This window comes from Pan paniscus, chromosome 13, assembly GCF_029289425.2.
Source record: "Pan paniscus chromosome 13, NHGRI_mPanPan1-v2.0_pri, whole genome shotgun sequence".
NCBI lineage: Eukaryota > Metazoa > Chordata > Mammalia > Primates > Hominidae > Pan > Pan paniscus.
Genome location: NC_073262.2, coordinates 98813674 through 98828459, shown reverse-complemented (window position 1 = coordinate 98828459; position 14786 = coordinate 98813674). Strand labels below are relative to the sequence as shown.

The 14786-nt window shown below is 36.2% G+C and overlaps 1 protein-coding gene across 7 annotated transcripts in view; it reads left to right on the top strand.

The window, feature by feature from the left end:
• HECW2 (HECT, C2 and WW domain containing E3 ubiquitin protein ligase 2) overlaps nt 1–7158 on the top strand; it is a 392970-nt gene extending 385812 nt beyond the window's left edge. For all 7 annotated transcript variants that reach the window (XM_034954717.3, XM_055108913.2, XM_063595507.1 and 4 more), the window contains one exon: nt 140–7158. In XM_034954717.3, the coding sequence (XP_034810608.1) occupies nt 140–251 (112 nt within the window). In that variant the 3' untranslated portion in view covers nt 252–7158. The remainder of the gene's footprint in view (nt 1–139) is intronic.
• The last annotated feature ends 7628 nt before the right edge of the window (nt 7159–14786 follow it).

The window sequence follows — 14786 nt, the reverse complement described above, 5'->3', positions numbered from 1 at the left end:
AGGAGTGTGAAAATTGGCAACAAATAAATTTGAATGTGAAAGACAGTCATACACACGCAGACACACACACACACACACCACACACATTTTCATTTCACTCGGCCTGTTCTAAACTATGTGCTGTTTCTTGTGTTTTCAGAGCGCATACATGTTTTAACCGTCTGGATCTGCCTCCCTACCCATCCTTTTCCATGCTTTATGAAAAACTGTTGACAGCAGTTGAAGAAACCAGTACTTTTGGACTTGAGTGACCTGGAAGCTGAATGCCCATCTCTGTGGACAGGCAGTTTCAGAAGCTGCCTTCTAGAAGAATGATTGAACATTGGAAGTTTCAAGAGGATGCTTCCTTTAGGATAAAGCTACGTGCTGTTGTTTTCCAGGAACAAGTGCTCTGTCACATTTGGGGACTGGAGATGAGTCCTCTTGGAAGGATTTGGGTGAGCTTGATGCCCAGGGAACAACCCAACCGTCTTTCAATCAACAGTTCTTGACTGCCAAACTTTTTCCATTTGTTATGTTCCAAGACAAAGATGAACCCATACATGATCAGCTCCACAGTAATTTTTAGGGACTCAGGAGAATCTTGAAACTTACCCTTGAACGTGGTTCAAGCCAAACTGGCAGCACTTGGCCCAATCTCCAAATTAGAGCAAGTTAAATAATATAATAAAAGTAAATATATTTCCTGAAAGTACATTCATTTAAGCCCTAAGTTATAACAGAATATTCATTTCTTGCTTATGAGTGCCTGCATGGTGTGCACCATAGGTTTCCGCTTTCATGGGACATGAGTAAAAATGAAACCAAGTCAATATGAGGTACCTTTACAGATTTGCAATAAGATGGTCTGTGACAATGTATATGCAAGTGGTATGTGTGTAATTATGGCTAAAGACAAACCATTATTCAGTGAATTACTAATGACAGATTTTATGCTTTATAATGCATGAAAACAATTTTAAAATAACTAGCAATTAATCACAGCATATCAGGAAAAAGTACACAGTGAGTTCTGTTTATTTTTTGTAGGTTCATTATGTTTATGTTCTTTAAGATGTATATAAGAACCTACCTATCATGCTGTATGTATCACTCATTCCATTTTCATGTTCCATGCATACTCGGGCATCATGCTAATATGTATCCTTTTAAGCACTCTCAAGGAAACAAAAGGGCCTTTTATTTTTATAAAGGTAAAAAAAATTCCCCAAATATTTTGCACTGAATGTACCAAAGGTGAAGGGACATTACAATATGACTAACAGCAACTCCATCACTTGAGAAGTATAATAGAAAATAGCTTCTAAATCAAACTTCCTTCACAGTGCCGTGTCTACCACTACAAGGACTGTGCATCTAAGTAATAATTTTTTAAGATTCACTATATGTGATAGTATGATATGCATTTATTTAAAATGCATTAGACTCTCTTCCATCCATCAAATACTTTACAGGATGGCATTTAATACAGATATTTCGTATTTCCCCCACTGCTTTTTATTTGTACAGCATCATTAAACACTAAGCTCAGTAAAGGAGCCATCAGCAACACTGAAGAGATCAGTAGTAAGAATTCCATTTTCCCTCATCAGTGAAGACATCACAAATTGAAACTCAGAACTATATTTCTAAGCCTGCATTTTCACTGATGCATAATTTTCTTATTAATATTAAGAAACAGTTTTTCTATGGCATCTCCAAAACTGCATGACATCACTAGTCTTACTTCTGCTTAATTTTATGAGAAGGTATTCTTCATTTTAATTGCTTTTGGGATTACTCCACATCTTTGTTTATTTCTTGACTAATCAGATTTTCAATAGAGTGAAGTTAAATTGGGGGTCATAAAAGCATTGGATTAACATATGGTTTGCCAGCCTATGGGTTTACAGGCATTGCCCAAACATTTCTTTGAGATCTATATTTATAAGCAGCCATGGAATTCCTATTATGGGATGTTGGCAATCTTACATTTTATAGAGGTCATATGCATAGTTTTCATAGGTGTTTTGTAAGAACTGATTGCTCTCCTGTGAGTTAAGCTATGTTTACTACTGGGACCCTCAAGAGGAATACCACTTGTGTTACACTCCTGCACTAAAGGCACGTACTGCAGCGTGAAGAAATGTTCTGAAAAAGGGTTATAGAAATCTGGAAATAAGAAAGGAAGAGCTCTCTGTATTCTATAATTGGAAGAGAAAAAAAGAAAAACTTTTAACTGGAAATGTTAGTTTGTACTTATTGATCATGAATACAAGTATATATTTAATTTTGCAAACTTTTCACTTGTTTGTATTCTTTTCATTATAAGGAAAAGTAGTATAACACACTTTTTTTTAAGTCACATATTTGATGGTATACAAGATGTTTCAGGGCTGGCATTCTCCAAGCAGCAGATAAAGGTTGCATTTCTTTCAAAAATACATTCAAAGACCATGTTATCCTTCATTTTGGTTTGAGACATTTAGTTATGGTATTTCATATTATTAGGTAAAAGAGATTTGAAATAAAATGTATCTCCTTAATTATTTCTAACAAATATATTTCTTTATTAAGGCATCCAACTTTTTCCCAAATAACAGTACATTTTAATGTATGTAGAAATTCTTAATTAGTATAATCATCTAGTTGATACTGTTCTCAGATTGGGAATTATCAAAGATGTACTTAGCATATCAGAAAACCATGCTAACTTATCTATTATTCTTTCTTAGTAAAACAAAACAGCCAGTAATAACTATATAAAATATTAAATAACATTTCCACAGAATAAATTAGACTTTCATGTACTCTACAATTAGAAATATCCATAAATATTTTCTTCTGGACTGTGAACCCAGATAACTAGGCTTTCTGCTCTTATTTTAAGTGATGCTCTTTATACTATAGAAGACACTCTTAATACATCATATATGTATGCAGAACATCTCTTAGATGAGAGAACAAGCACATCATTGGCATTCCCTCTGTGCCAGTTTGATGTTTGTTTGACGATGGAGCTACAAGAGTCTAAATCTGCCTTTGAAAAGCTCAGCTCACAGTGTAGTAGAGTAGACTCCAAGGTTCAAAAAAGTGTTTTTGATAAAATTTGGTAAGTTCTACAATCAAGGAATGAAGAGAGAACAGCTTTTTCCATCTGGGAGATTCAATAATGGCTTCATATATAGATAGTGTGGCTAAAAAAAATTACATCAATGCTGTTTCTATTGGGAAGCAATGGCAAGTAATAGTATGTCAATACTGGTCAAGTGTTGAAGCCAGGATGCACTTACACAACGAGAGTGTAAAGTGTGTAGGGAGCTGATCTGTGAAGGAGCAACTCAAAGATTTTGAAATTATCAATGAAATGCCAAAATTAAATCAAGTAGTTTCCCTGTTTCCCTTCATGTATTCTACAATGCACCATTGGTTTTCAGTGTGAAAAATCCCAATCCCTGAGCCCAAACCACTTCTGGGGTCAAAACATTTTTCTTGTGCACAAAATGAATGGATCTTGGTCAAAGAAGTATGGTCACAATTTTCTAGCATATATTGCGTTTATAATTTAGCAGAAATTCTGCAATAAATAAAGGAAAATCTGTTTTACCTGTGCAACAATCAGAAATGGTAAAAATGCATTCAAGTGTTTGAAAGTAATGGTAGAATATGCTTGCATAGTGCTTTATAGTTTCAAAGTGCTGTCAGGTACATCGTCCGTTTAGCTCCTCACGCACTTTGTAGGGTACAAGCATCATGTTCCATCTGGGTTGAGGCTGATTTTCATGGATGGCTTGTGGCATCAGTTTCATTACTTCATAGTCACAATTCTGTGTTTCATCTTGAGAAATGTGGAGACTAATGTTTGTACCAGTATATTCCACATTCAGTGAGGTTTCCAAGATGCTTCCTCCAAACTCTCACTTTCTTAAACAGATACATTTAAAATATGACACCTTCTGAAAAGTCCATAAAGAAATTAGTATATTCATGGAAAAAATTTCCCCATAGACTTATTTGTATTTCATGACTTGACATGAGAAATTTAAAAAACAGAAGGCAAAATGTGATTGCTTTTGATGGATTTATACAGAATAGTCACTTAATTTTCTCAAGTATTATTTGGAAACAAGATAATGGAAAACACTAATCAGAAGCCTTACTTTATTTTTAAATTTTTAATAGGGATGGATCTAGTAAGCCCTAATAGCTGAGTTCCAGTGATAAAATTCACAAATTTTATTTATGATTGGACCACTTCTAACAAGGTAAATATCTTATAATGAAGATAGGAGTCTGTTCAATTTAACCTTATTCAGGAAACTCCGTATTTATGTGAAATGATGCAATGCCATTATTAAGAGGTATCTGTAACCCTGCATAATAAAAACATGCATAAGAAGAATGTGGTCTAATCTCCAAACTGAGTCTCAGTTTCAGGGCCTTTTGCTTTTTTTGTTTGTTTGTTTGAGACAGTCTGGCTCTGACATCCAGGCTGGAGTACAGTGGCACATGAGCTCACTGCAACCTCCACCTCCCAGGCTCAAGCGATCCTCCCACCTCAGTCTCCTGAGTAACTGGGACTACAGGCACACACCACCACACCTGGCTAATTTTTGTATTTTTGTAGAGACAAGGCCCAGGCTCGTCTCAAACTCTTGAGCTCAAGCGATCCGCCCACCTTGGCCTCCCAAAGTGCTAGGAGTAATTATAGGTGTGAGCCACCATGCTGGCAGTTGTTTTTGTTTGTTTATTTGTGATAAGGTCTGGCTGTCACCCATGCTGGAGTGCAGTGGCATGATCTTGGCTCACTGCAACCTCTGCCTCCCAGGCTCAAGCCAGCTTCCCACCTCAGCCTCTGAGCAGCTGGGACTACAGGCATGCACCACCATGCCCAGCTAATTTTTTTATATTTTTTGTAGACACAGGGTTTTGCCACGTTGCCCAGGCTGGTCTTGAACTCCTGAGCTCAAGCAGTCCTCCCACCTTGGCCTCCCAAAGTGCTGGGATTACAGACGTGAGCCGCTGGGCCTTGCTCTGTTTTGTCTGCTTTCTGATTTAGTAGGTGAGGGACAGCACTCTGGACCGTAGCCATTTTACTTCCATCTTACTGCCGTGAGTTTAATGAGAATGTCACTTTTAGACTCTAATTTTCAAAAACTTAGTTTCTTTCCCATTCATTTGTGTTTTCCAAATTAATTTGTTTGTCTAGTATGGATGCAAAGGAATGCTGAAGACATTAAAGCTTTCTGAATTGTGGCTTAAGGCCAGCTACTGCCCACTGAAAGGATGATAAAAATAAAAAAGGAGGAAAGAGGAGCCCAGCAGTTGTGCCACCCCCCAAGAATATAATGCTAATTATTGACCAACTGTCAAGATTCAGAGTGGTAACTGCATTCCGAGGAGCTGTCAGGAAGGATGACCGTGTGTGTGCTGTCCATATCATAGCCATCTGGGTCAGAAGGAGCGAAAGGATGGTTAGGACAGGAGTGTAGTGGAGGGAAAGTTAAAACAACGGTAGATGGATCATCTTAGGGCTTGCTGGTGGGGGTAGGAACATACTTCAATTTGGTTTCTGACTGAGAAGAAGAAAGCTATGCCCCCTGATGAAGGCACAGTTTGATCTACTAGATGGGAAATACCCTCATTTTATAACTTCAGTAATTTAACATTTTCTGTATTGCAAAATGTAATTTAGTCCCAAAGTATTAAAGCTAACCATAGCTTGATCAGGAGATTCGACAATTTAGCATAAAATTATGTTGTGGATTTTTTTTATTTAAGAATTATTGTTACTATTATTGAACACCATGTATGAAATAAAAGAAAGGGTGCTTTTATTTCATTATACTTTTTGTTTTTTTAGCAGATATCCCTTGACATTAGAATAGCATTTGAGACATTTTCATGATTTCTAAAGATAACTTAAATGCTCTCTGTTAATCTGGAAAGTGAAATCCTAAGAGTGAGGTCGCAAATGGAGACTGAATTAGTGTTTCCAAGTCAGGAAGTTAATCAAGACCGGAAATAGATTTGCTTAGATTTTATCTGCAGAGTCGTTTATTTGGCTTTCGTAATTGAACAGCTCAGCAGAATAAGATGGCCCTAGTTTTATGGTTTCTGGGGAACACAGGATAATTAAATTTATATATGTGATTTTTATGTGTAGCGCCCTTGGGCAGGTGATATCTTTCTATATGACTTTTAAGATATTACAACCTGAGGAGTGTGGATAGCCGTGTTGTGTGATTCAAACTGAATCAGCTATTACTGATGCAGGTAGGGAACCATCAGTCAACTTCTGGTTACTATCACCTTCATAAAAAAGAATGGATGATGTTCAGGAATTACCTTGGAAGGATTAACCAGGAATTAACACAGAATGGGATGTTCTTTTAGGACCCTAATGCTCTAAAAGATAAAATTACAACCTATTTTTCTTTATATGATAGCATAAGTAAAATTTGGGGCTGTTAATATGTTGGAAAGTGCTTAAAATTACATGTTTTTATAATAGGGATGCAGGCATTCCAAAATAAATGAATAAAAATACATGCATCTCTCTCACCTCTTACTGAAAGTATTAATCTAATTTTATAGTAATGATTACTTTTTAATATTAAGGCTCTGTAAAAAAAAATTATTTCTAAGATTTCAGTAGAACACAGGTGGTGTATTTTTTTAAGCTTTTAATTTCTCTTCACCAACCTCAGTCATTACGTTCACCACACAGTGTGTCACAGTTAATAGTGGTATTTCAGTTTTTGCGTTGATTTAAGCTTCATATTTATTTAATGTGACTTTTAATGGAGAATAATAATGGGAGATGCTTGCTGTTAGCATTAAGGTTATACAGCTCTCACTTCACCTTATATGTAATTTTTTTTTCAAAGTAAATAATGCAGATTGTTGACATCCTAGAAATGGTTTCTGGGTGGTATTATATGGGGCCTAGGACTCTGAACTGGGACTAGTTGTTTATTTTCTGGGAAGTCTGTATTCTTATTCTCAACTGAACCCCTGACTCTTTTGTTGTATTTTTTATGATTCCGAAATGCTTTGAGGGAAAGATATTTTAATGTGTACAATTTGTTTTATTTTCATACTGATCTCTATTTTTGTTTAAAACCATGTTGCATCATGAAATCACTTAATCCAAAATAAATCTTCTTTAAAAAAATAGATTATGACTTTTCTGTAATACTTTTGGGGAGGGAAAACTCAGAAGGGAGGAGAATAGAAGTAGAGATAAAGATTTCATGGCATTAGTTTGCAGCTCTATAAATATTGGAGGGTCTGTTTTCATAGTATTTATAGTATTTTGTTTATTTTTATTTATATTTTTATTATTTATTAATAAAATATTTGTTTATTTTGTTTGGAATCTACTTTGTTTATCCCTACAAGAATATTTTACTGTTTGATGGGCTGTTAATGTTAAAGGAATGAATTATAACACAAATCATAATTTCTTAACTCACATGGGTTGAGACTATTTGTTAAGCCATCTTATTTGAATGTTTAATTTATAAACACATAGGCACACCACTGCCGCCGCCACCACTACCACGCACGTCAATTTAATCTAGGGGTCGCGTGTGCATATGCCTACAGGGACCAGATAGGTATTTAACGAGTGAAATTGGCTAGGTGGAAGCAACACACAGTGGTAGGACTTACATGAAGGGACATTCTAATATTTTGCTCCAGCAGATCCTAGCCACATGAAATTCCAGTCTAGTGTTAAAAGATCTAATATATCAAGGGAAACCCAGAAACCCAAATTTTTGTGTGATATTTCCAGATCTTTTTAGTACTGGGTGGATCAAACCAAATATAGCTACAGATTGATTTGCCCTGCAGGTCACCAGTTTGGAACCCTTGCTTTAATGGATAACATTATCTTTTATATTTAGTTGACTAGTGGTGTAAATTGACCAGATAAGTAAAATGTTACTAAAACACAGCAGTTAATAAAAAGAGATGGGGAATATATATATATATAGCCATATATATGTGTGTGTGTGTATATATATATATATATACACACACTATGAGGGCAGTCAATCACTAAGGGATGCCCTTAAAATGATCTGTATTTACCAACTCATGTTAATTTATATGAATTAACTCGTGAAAACCAACTAGTGTTAATTCATATGAGTTAAGAGCAACCCTGTCAAGATTTCATGGAATACGTGTGTCATTAAGCTTCTTATTACATATTTTACACTAGAAATGAACTTCATATATCACATGACAGCATTTAAGCAGAAGATTCATCTGCTATCACCGACTGAAGTCTGACATTGTTACTGAAGGGGGAAGAGGGGGAAAAGCAAGATACTGATTCACAGCACTGACTTCTGGCTTTTGTGCCATGACATCCCTCTGTATCCTTTGACCTCAATGTGTTTTTAGAATGATAAATATATCTGCCTTCATAATTTCCTTTAATCCTGAACCCCACTTAATTAGTGAGAGTTTAGTAATAAATAATAATGAATAATTCTCACTATCCACCATCCCAGGAAGTCTTTCATACTGTTCTTTATTTCATACTTAAACCAGTTAAAGACATTCTGGTTTAAGTATGAAGTTAAGTTTAAGTATGAAGTTGAAGTCTCTTCATACTTTTCTCCTCCTTTTCTTGCTCAAAAATGTTTACCCATTAACTACTTTTTTTCCCCTTCTAAATAGATACCTCATTTGTCAGCCAAAGTAAACTTTGGAATCACAAGAATAAAGAAATGAGAACGTCTGATAAAGATATAATGTTTACCTTGATACACATGAGTTTCACACACTTTATTTGTCCTATTATTTTCAAATCCTTGTATGGATAGATGCTTCCAAAAGATGTTTAATCACTGGTGTTTCACTTAGAAAGGAAAAGCTAGGGGCCAGGAGCAGTGGCTCAGGCCTGTAATCCCAGCACTTCGGGAGGCCGAGGCAAGTGGATCGCCTGAGGTCAGGAGTTCGAGACCAGTCTGGCCAACATAGTGAAACCCCATCTCTACTAAAAATACAAAAATTGACTGAGCGTGTTGGCCGGCGCCCATAATCCCAGCTACTGGGGAGGCTGAGGCAGGAGAATCACTTGAACCGGGGAGGCGCAGGTTGCAGTGAGCCGAGATGGTACCATTGCACTCCAGCCTGGGCAACAAAGAGCAAAACTCCATCTCAAAAAAAAAAAGAAAAGAAAAGCTAGAAAAGTGTAAATTATTGGAACAATATATATTTTCTGACAATTTATAATGTGATTAAATACCACCCTTGCTACACAGAATACCACCCCTTGGCTAGTATAAGAATTCATATCTAGGTTGGTATTCATTTGGCAAGGAAAATGGACCCCAAGTCCAAATTCTTGAACCTCATCAACACATCCCTCTCCCTGCTCCTGCCCCCAGATTAAATTCCTGATTTCATGGCCAAGTAAAGACCTACTTTTTATTACTATGAGGCTTTTGTCCCAACATCCAAATTAATCTCTTTAGAATTGAATTAAACCATATGAATGACATCTTTTGAGTATAAGTAGAGTCAGGTCTAAGAAGACTGAATGCTTTAAAATGAATGTTTGTGTCCTCTCAAAATCTATATGTTAAAACCTAATTTCCAATGTGATAGTGTTTAGAGATGGGGCCTTCGAGAGGTGACTAGGTCCTGAAGGTGGAACTATCATGAATGGGATTAGTGCCCTTATAAAAGAAACCCCATAGATTCCTTCTGGCATGTGAAAACACAGTGAAAAGACAGCAATCTATGAACCAGGAAGCCAGCCCTTAACAGGCTCCAAATCTGCCAGAGCCTTGATCTTGAACTGCAGAACTGTAAGAGATAAATTTTTGTTGTTTATAAACTACCAAGTCTCTGGTATTCTGTTACAGCAGTTCAATGGACCAAGGCCCAAAAGAGGCCAAGAGGTTGCTTGTTTTTTCCTAAACCCACATTCACAGCTTGACCTTCTACATCTTATTTCAAGGGAAGGCAAATTCCAGAAAGAGAAAGCCGGCATATAAAGAGAAGTAGGATAATATATTTTCTAATACTTAAAGCAGCGCTGGTCCAGATTGCCCACTTCAGGTCTTCTTGGGGCAGAGGAACCCTGAATGAAAAGAGTCCAGGTCTTTCTGATAGGTCCAGAAAAATGGGAGGGCTCCCAGATGAGATGGTCAGACTTGCGTAAGGATGGGCAACTTCCCTACACTCCAGCCTCATGACCTGGAAATTCAAGAGAAATCTGAAGTGATCAAATCCCCAAGAAGAACACAACTCTGGATTCTTGAGCCTGTCCTAACTAGGACAGTGCTTCTCTGGGAGGAAGGGAGGGAGAATGAAGAGGAGCCATGCATTTCCCTTAGGGGCCAATTCTAGCCTTGAATGGTTGGCTTTCCAGAACAAAACAAGCCATTTTTAACTGTTAACTAAAGAGCTATTAACCAATTAGTGCTAATTTACTATTACTCCATATCAGCATTTCTTCAACTTTGTATCAAATCACCAATAATAATAAAGGACCCTTCAAATATGAACATGCAGCTAGCTCTACCAATACAAAATTATTCGTGTTTCATTTATTTTTAAGTAAATTTAAATTGTTCATATGTCAAACTGGGTTTCAATTTAAAAATATAATTTTTCCCCTTTAGCTTTAATAGCCACTTGTTATTATTAAGTAACCATAAGTATTAAAGACATTGGATGATACACTAAGATACTACTTTGATTTTGCCTCTTCCTTGACTTGCTGCTTTGTACCCTGAGGTGTGTGTATCACTGGTTTGAAAAGCAATGTATATATCATCAGAGTCTCTTCTCACACCATAGTACTGATAATTTGGAGCGAAAATGTTTGGGTTTGTTTTTCTCTCATCTGCAATTAGCCTGTCTGTTATGTCACTCATAATAATGTTTAAGGAGGAATGAAGATAACAGGCTGCCTGAAACTTAGAACCAAGCAGGAATACCAATAATGTGGTGGCTGGAGTGTATGTACCTATCTTTTTCATCCTGCCATGGAGTTTAGGTGTGGTAATGGTTGTATGAGTGCACGTTAGCAAATGTATTCTAACTGACTTTGAACCTATCCTTAGCTAAGTCTTTTTTACTTAAGACATAAAATAATATTTCAAAATTAGCCCTACTCCTTGGAGAAATGACTGCTTCTAGGAAATATACAAGATAAGCCTAGAGCATCTTGTAGTGCTAGAAACTGAAGTGAGTTTTAAAAATAAAACCAAAAAACACCATGAGAGTCTGTCAAAGGGATGCAGGAGCTAACTAAAAGAGCTCCAGTGGCCAAGGCTGGAACAGTTTGGACAACAAAATAAAGTAGTATCTGATTATAACGCAAAGTTATTTTATATAAGTTCATACTGATAAATAATTGATTGAATAATTAATAAATGAAGAGACAAATCTGGGCAGAATTCCAAACAATTTATGTAGATACTCCACTCTTAAGTGGGGGCTACCCATACTGACTTCTTTCCAAAGAGTACAGCAAAGGAAGGAGGAAAGGGGAGAAAAGTTACGGTGAAGAAGCCGGAGAAACACTACCTCAGCCAGATGCTCAAGTTCAACATCAACAGTTATAAATCACGTGAATAGTGTGTGCCTTTGATATGATGTGATAAAAATGACACTTTATCTCTGTGGTCTTTCTTCCCAAATACATAATCCCAATGTAACCATGAGAAAATAATCAGACAATCTCTAATAGAGGGACACTCTACAAAATAGCTAACCACTGCTCTTCAAAGCTGTCAAAGCCATCAAAACCAAGAAAAGTCTGAAAAATGATCACAACCAAGAGGAGCCTAATGAGATATGATGACTAAGTGGAATGTGGTGTCCTGGATAGGATCCTAGAACAGAAAGACAACATTGGGTAAATACAAAAGAAATTTGAATAATGTATGGACTTTAGTTAATAAAAATGTATTGATTTCTTAATTATAACTATTGTGCCATACTAATGTAAGATGTTGGCAAGGGAAACTAGTGTGAGGTATATGGAAACTCTACTGTTTTCTCAATTTTTCTATAAATCTAAAACAATTTTTTAAAATTAAAGTATTTAAAATTTAATAGCTAATTTTAAAATTAGCCCTAAAAGCAGAATATGTAACACAGCCCCCCAGATCAATTCATTAATGGTTCTTTACTCATAGGGTAACAAGAGGCCAATCTTTAACTGCAACCAAATAGCAACTATAACAATGAGCACAGACAACTGCAAAAACACCAAGCAATGAGAAGAATATGAGGAAGCACTGCTGGTTCAGTGGCAGAATTCTCGCCTCCCACGCAATGAGAAGAATCTTTGCTTGATAGGTAAGCAATGTTTTCATCCTAAGCAATATAATTGTGTTATAGATAGTAAATCTGATATTTTGCATTAAAAGTAAATGGAGTTTTTTTTTAAAAAAAAAAAAAAAGAAGAAAAGAGAATTATTGATTACAGAGAAATATTTCAGTGACAGAATCCACCTAATAAAGTGAATAAAGTGCCAGAGATTTGGAAACCAGCTACTATGGTGCCATGCCTAGAAAGGTTCTGGAGTAGCTAACTCGTTACACAGATGGGTGTGCAGAAATCTAAAGAAGCAGTTTCACACTAAGTAGTCAACTAAATTCATCATTCAAGCCACACATGACACTGTTCGTCAAGTAATTGATAATACATCTATTTATCTTTTTACTTCTTAGAGTAATACCTTCAGTTATCTTCCATTCCCAAGAACTAAATTATTCCACATAAAAGACTTTTACAGCTTATTATAACTCTCTAAGTGTGAAAAACCTAAACATTTTAACTCTTCTTATGGGGATCTTTTAAAAGATATACAAATTTCTATGATCTTAAATAGGACACACTAGAAAAAATGTATTTGTTGATAACTTAGGGTCACCCTTATAGACAACAAACAATATTATGCTGTAATTGTTGGGTAGATATTCAACTGTTTTATTCCTAAATTAAATGGTCCAGACTATACTTTACTGTTAATACCATTCTAATTCTCCTTTCTGGTTCACTAAAATTTCATTTTTGCTTCATTTTGACTAAAGTAGCCCCTCCTCATTCTCTACTTTGCTGCCTTAAATTAGTAATATGCTGAGAAATCAGATACACAAACTCACCTAACCTTTGGCTATATGAATAGAGAGGATGTTGTTGACAAGAACCTGAGGGCTATTCTTGGATACAGGATGAAAGTGCACATGTGTTAAAGAACAGTATGAAACAGTAACTTTCTCGCCTGGTTGTCATGTAGCAGTAAAATTCAGCCCCACGCTTCAAAAGAAAAATATTGATTGGTGGGAACAGGAGAATGGCCTAGTGTTACAAACTACACGTACAGTTAAAAGGAACATTTGCCAATAACAAGTAGCAATTATCATCCACTCATCATTATTGCATAACAAGCAATAAATTTTAACATATTTATATAAAGAGAAGGAGAATCTCAGAATAGCTGTCCTTTAAGTAAATTAAGTTTTATTAATAATCAGGTTGGTCCAGAGTTGGAGAAAATTTTTGCAATCTATCCATCTGACAAGGGTCTGATATCCAGAATCTACAAGGAACTTAAACAAATTTACAAAAAAAAAAAAAAACAAAAAACATTAAAATGTAGGCAAAGGACATGAACAGACACTTCTCAAAAGAAGACATTCATGCAGCCAACAAACATAAGAAAAAAAGCTCAACATCACTGAATATTAGAAAAATGCAAATCAAAACTACAATGAGATACCATCTCATGCCAGTCAGAATGGCAATTATTAAAAAGTCAAGAAACAACAGAAGCTGGCAAAGTTATGGAGAAATGGTAACGCTTTTACACTGTTGGTGGGAATGTAAATTAGTTCAACCATTGTGGAAGATGGTGTGGCAATTCCTCAAAGATCTAGAGCCAGAAATACCATTTGACCCAGCAATCCCATTGCTAGGTATATACCCAAAGGAGTATAAATCATACTATTACAAAGATAAATGCATGCATATGTTCATTGCAGCATTATTCACAATAGCAAAAAACATGGAATCAACCCAAATGCCCATCAGTGATAGACTGGATAAGAAAAATGTGGTCCATATACACCATGGAATACTACACAGCCATAAAAAGGAATGAGATCATGTCCTTTACAGGGACATGGATGGACCTGGAAGCCATTATCCTCAGCAAACTAATGCAGGGACAAAAAAACAAACACCACATGTTCTCACTTATAAGTGGGAGCTGAACAATGAGAACACATGGATACAGGGAGAGGCACAACACACACTGGGACCTGTCAGGAGGTAGGGTGGGGGAAGGGTGAGGATTAGGAAAAATAGCCAATGCATGTTGGGCTTAATACCTAGGTGATGGATTGACAGGTATAGCAAACCACCATGCCACATGTCTACCTATGTAACAAACCTGCACATCCTGCACATGTACTCTGGAATTTAAAATAAAAATAAATATTTAAAAAATTACGTTGGATTCTGTTATTTACAACCCAACAGTCCCAACTATTACATTCTATAAAGCATAAAGCCCTGGGTGTAGCACACACAAAGTGCTCAAAATACAATAACTGTAGTGACAGTTGTCTGACCCTCTACATGAGGCAGGCACTTCCTCACTAACTTCAAACTAGTTCTGCTCTAATAGTCCAGTTCAAAAGGTGGACTGACTTTGACGAGGCTTTATTCACCCCTCTGTTGGAGGTCTCTGTGGTTCTGACCAAAGAGGTGAAAGTCTTGCCCTTGGCTCTGACCCATTTCTCTATTTGTGTTAATCGCA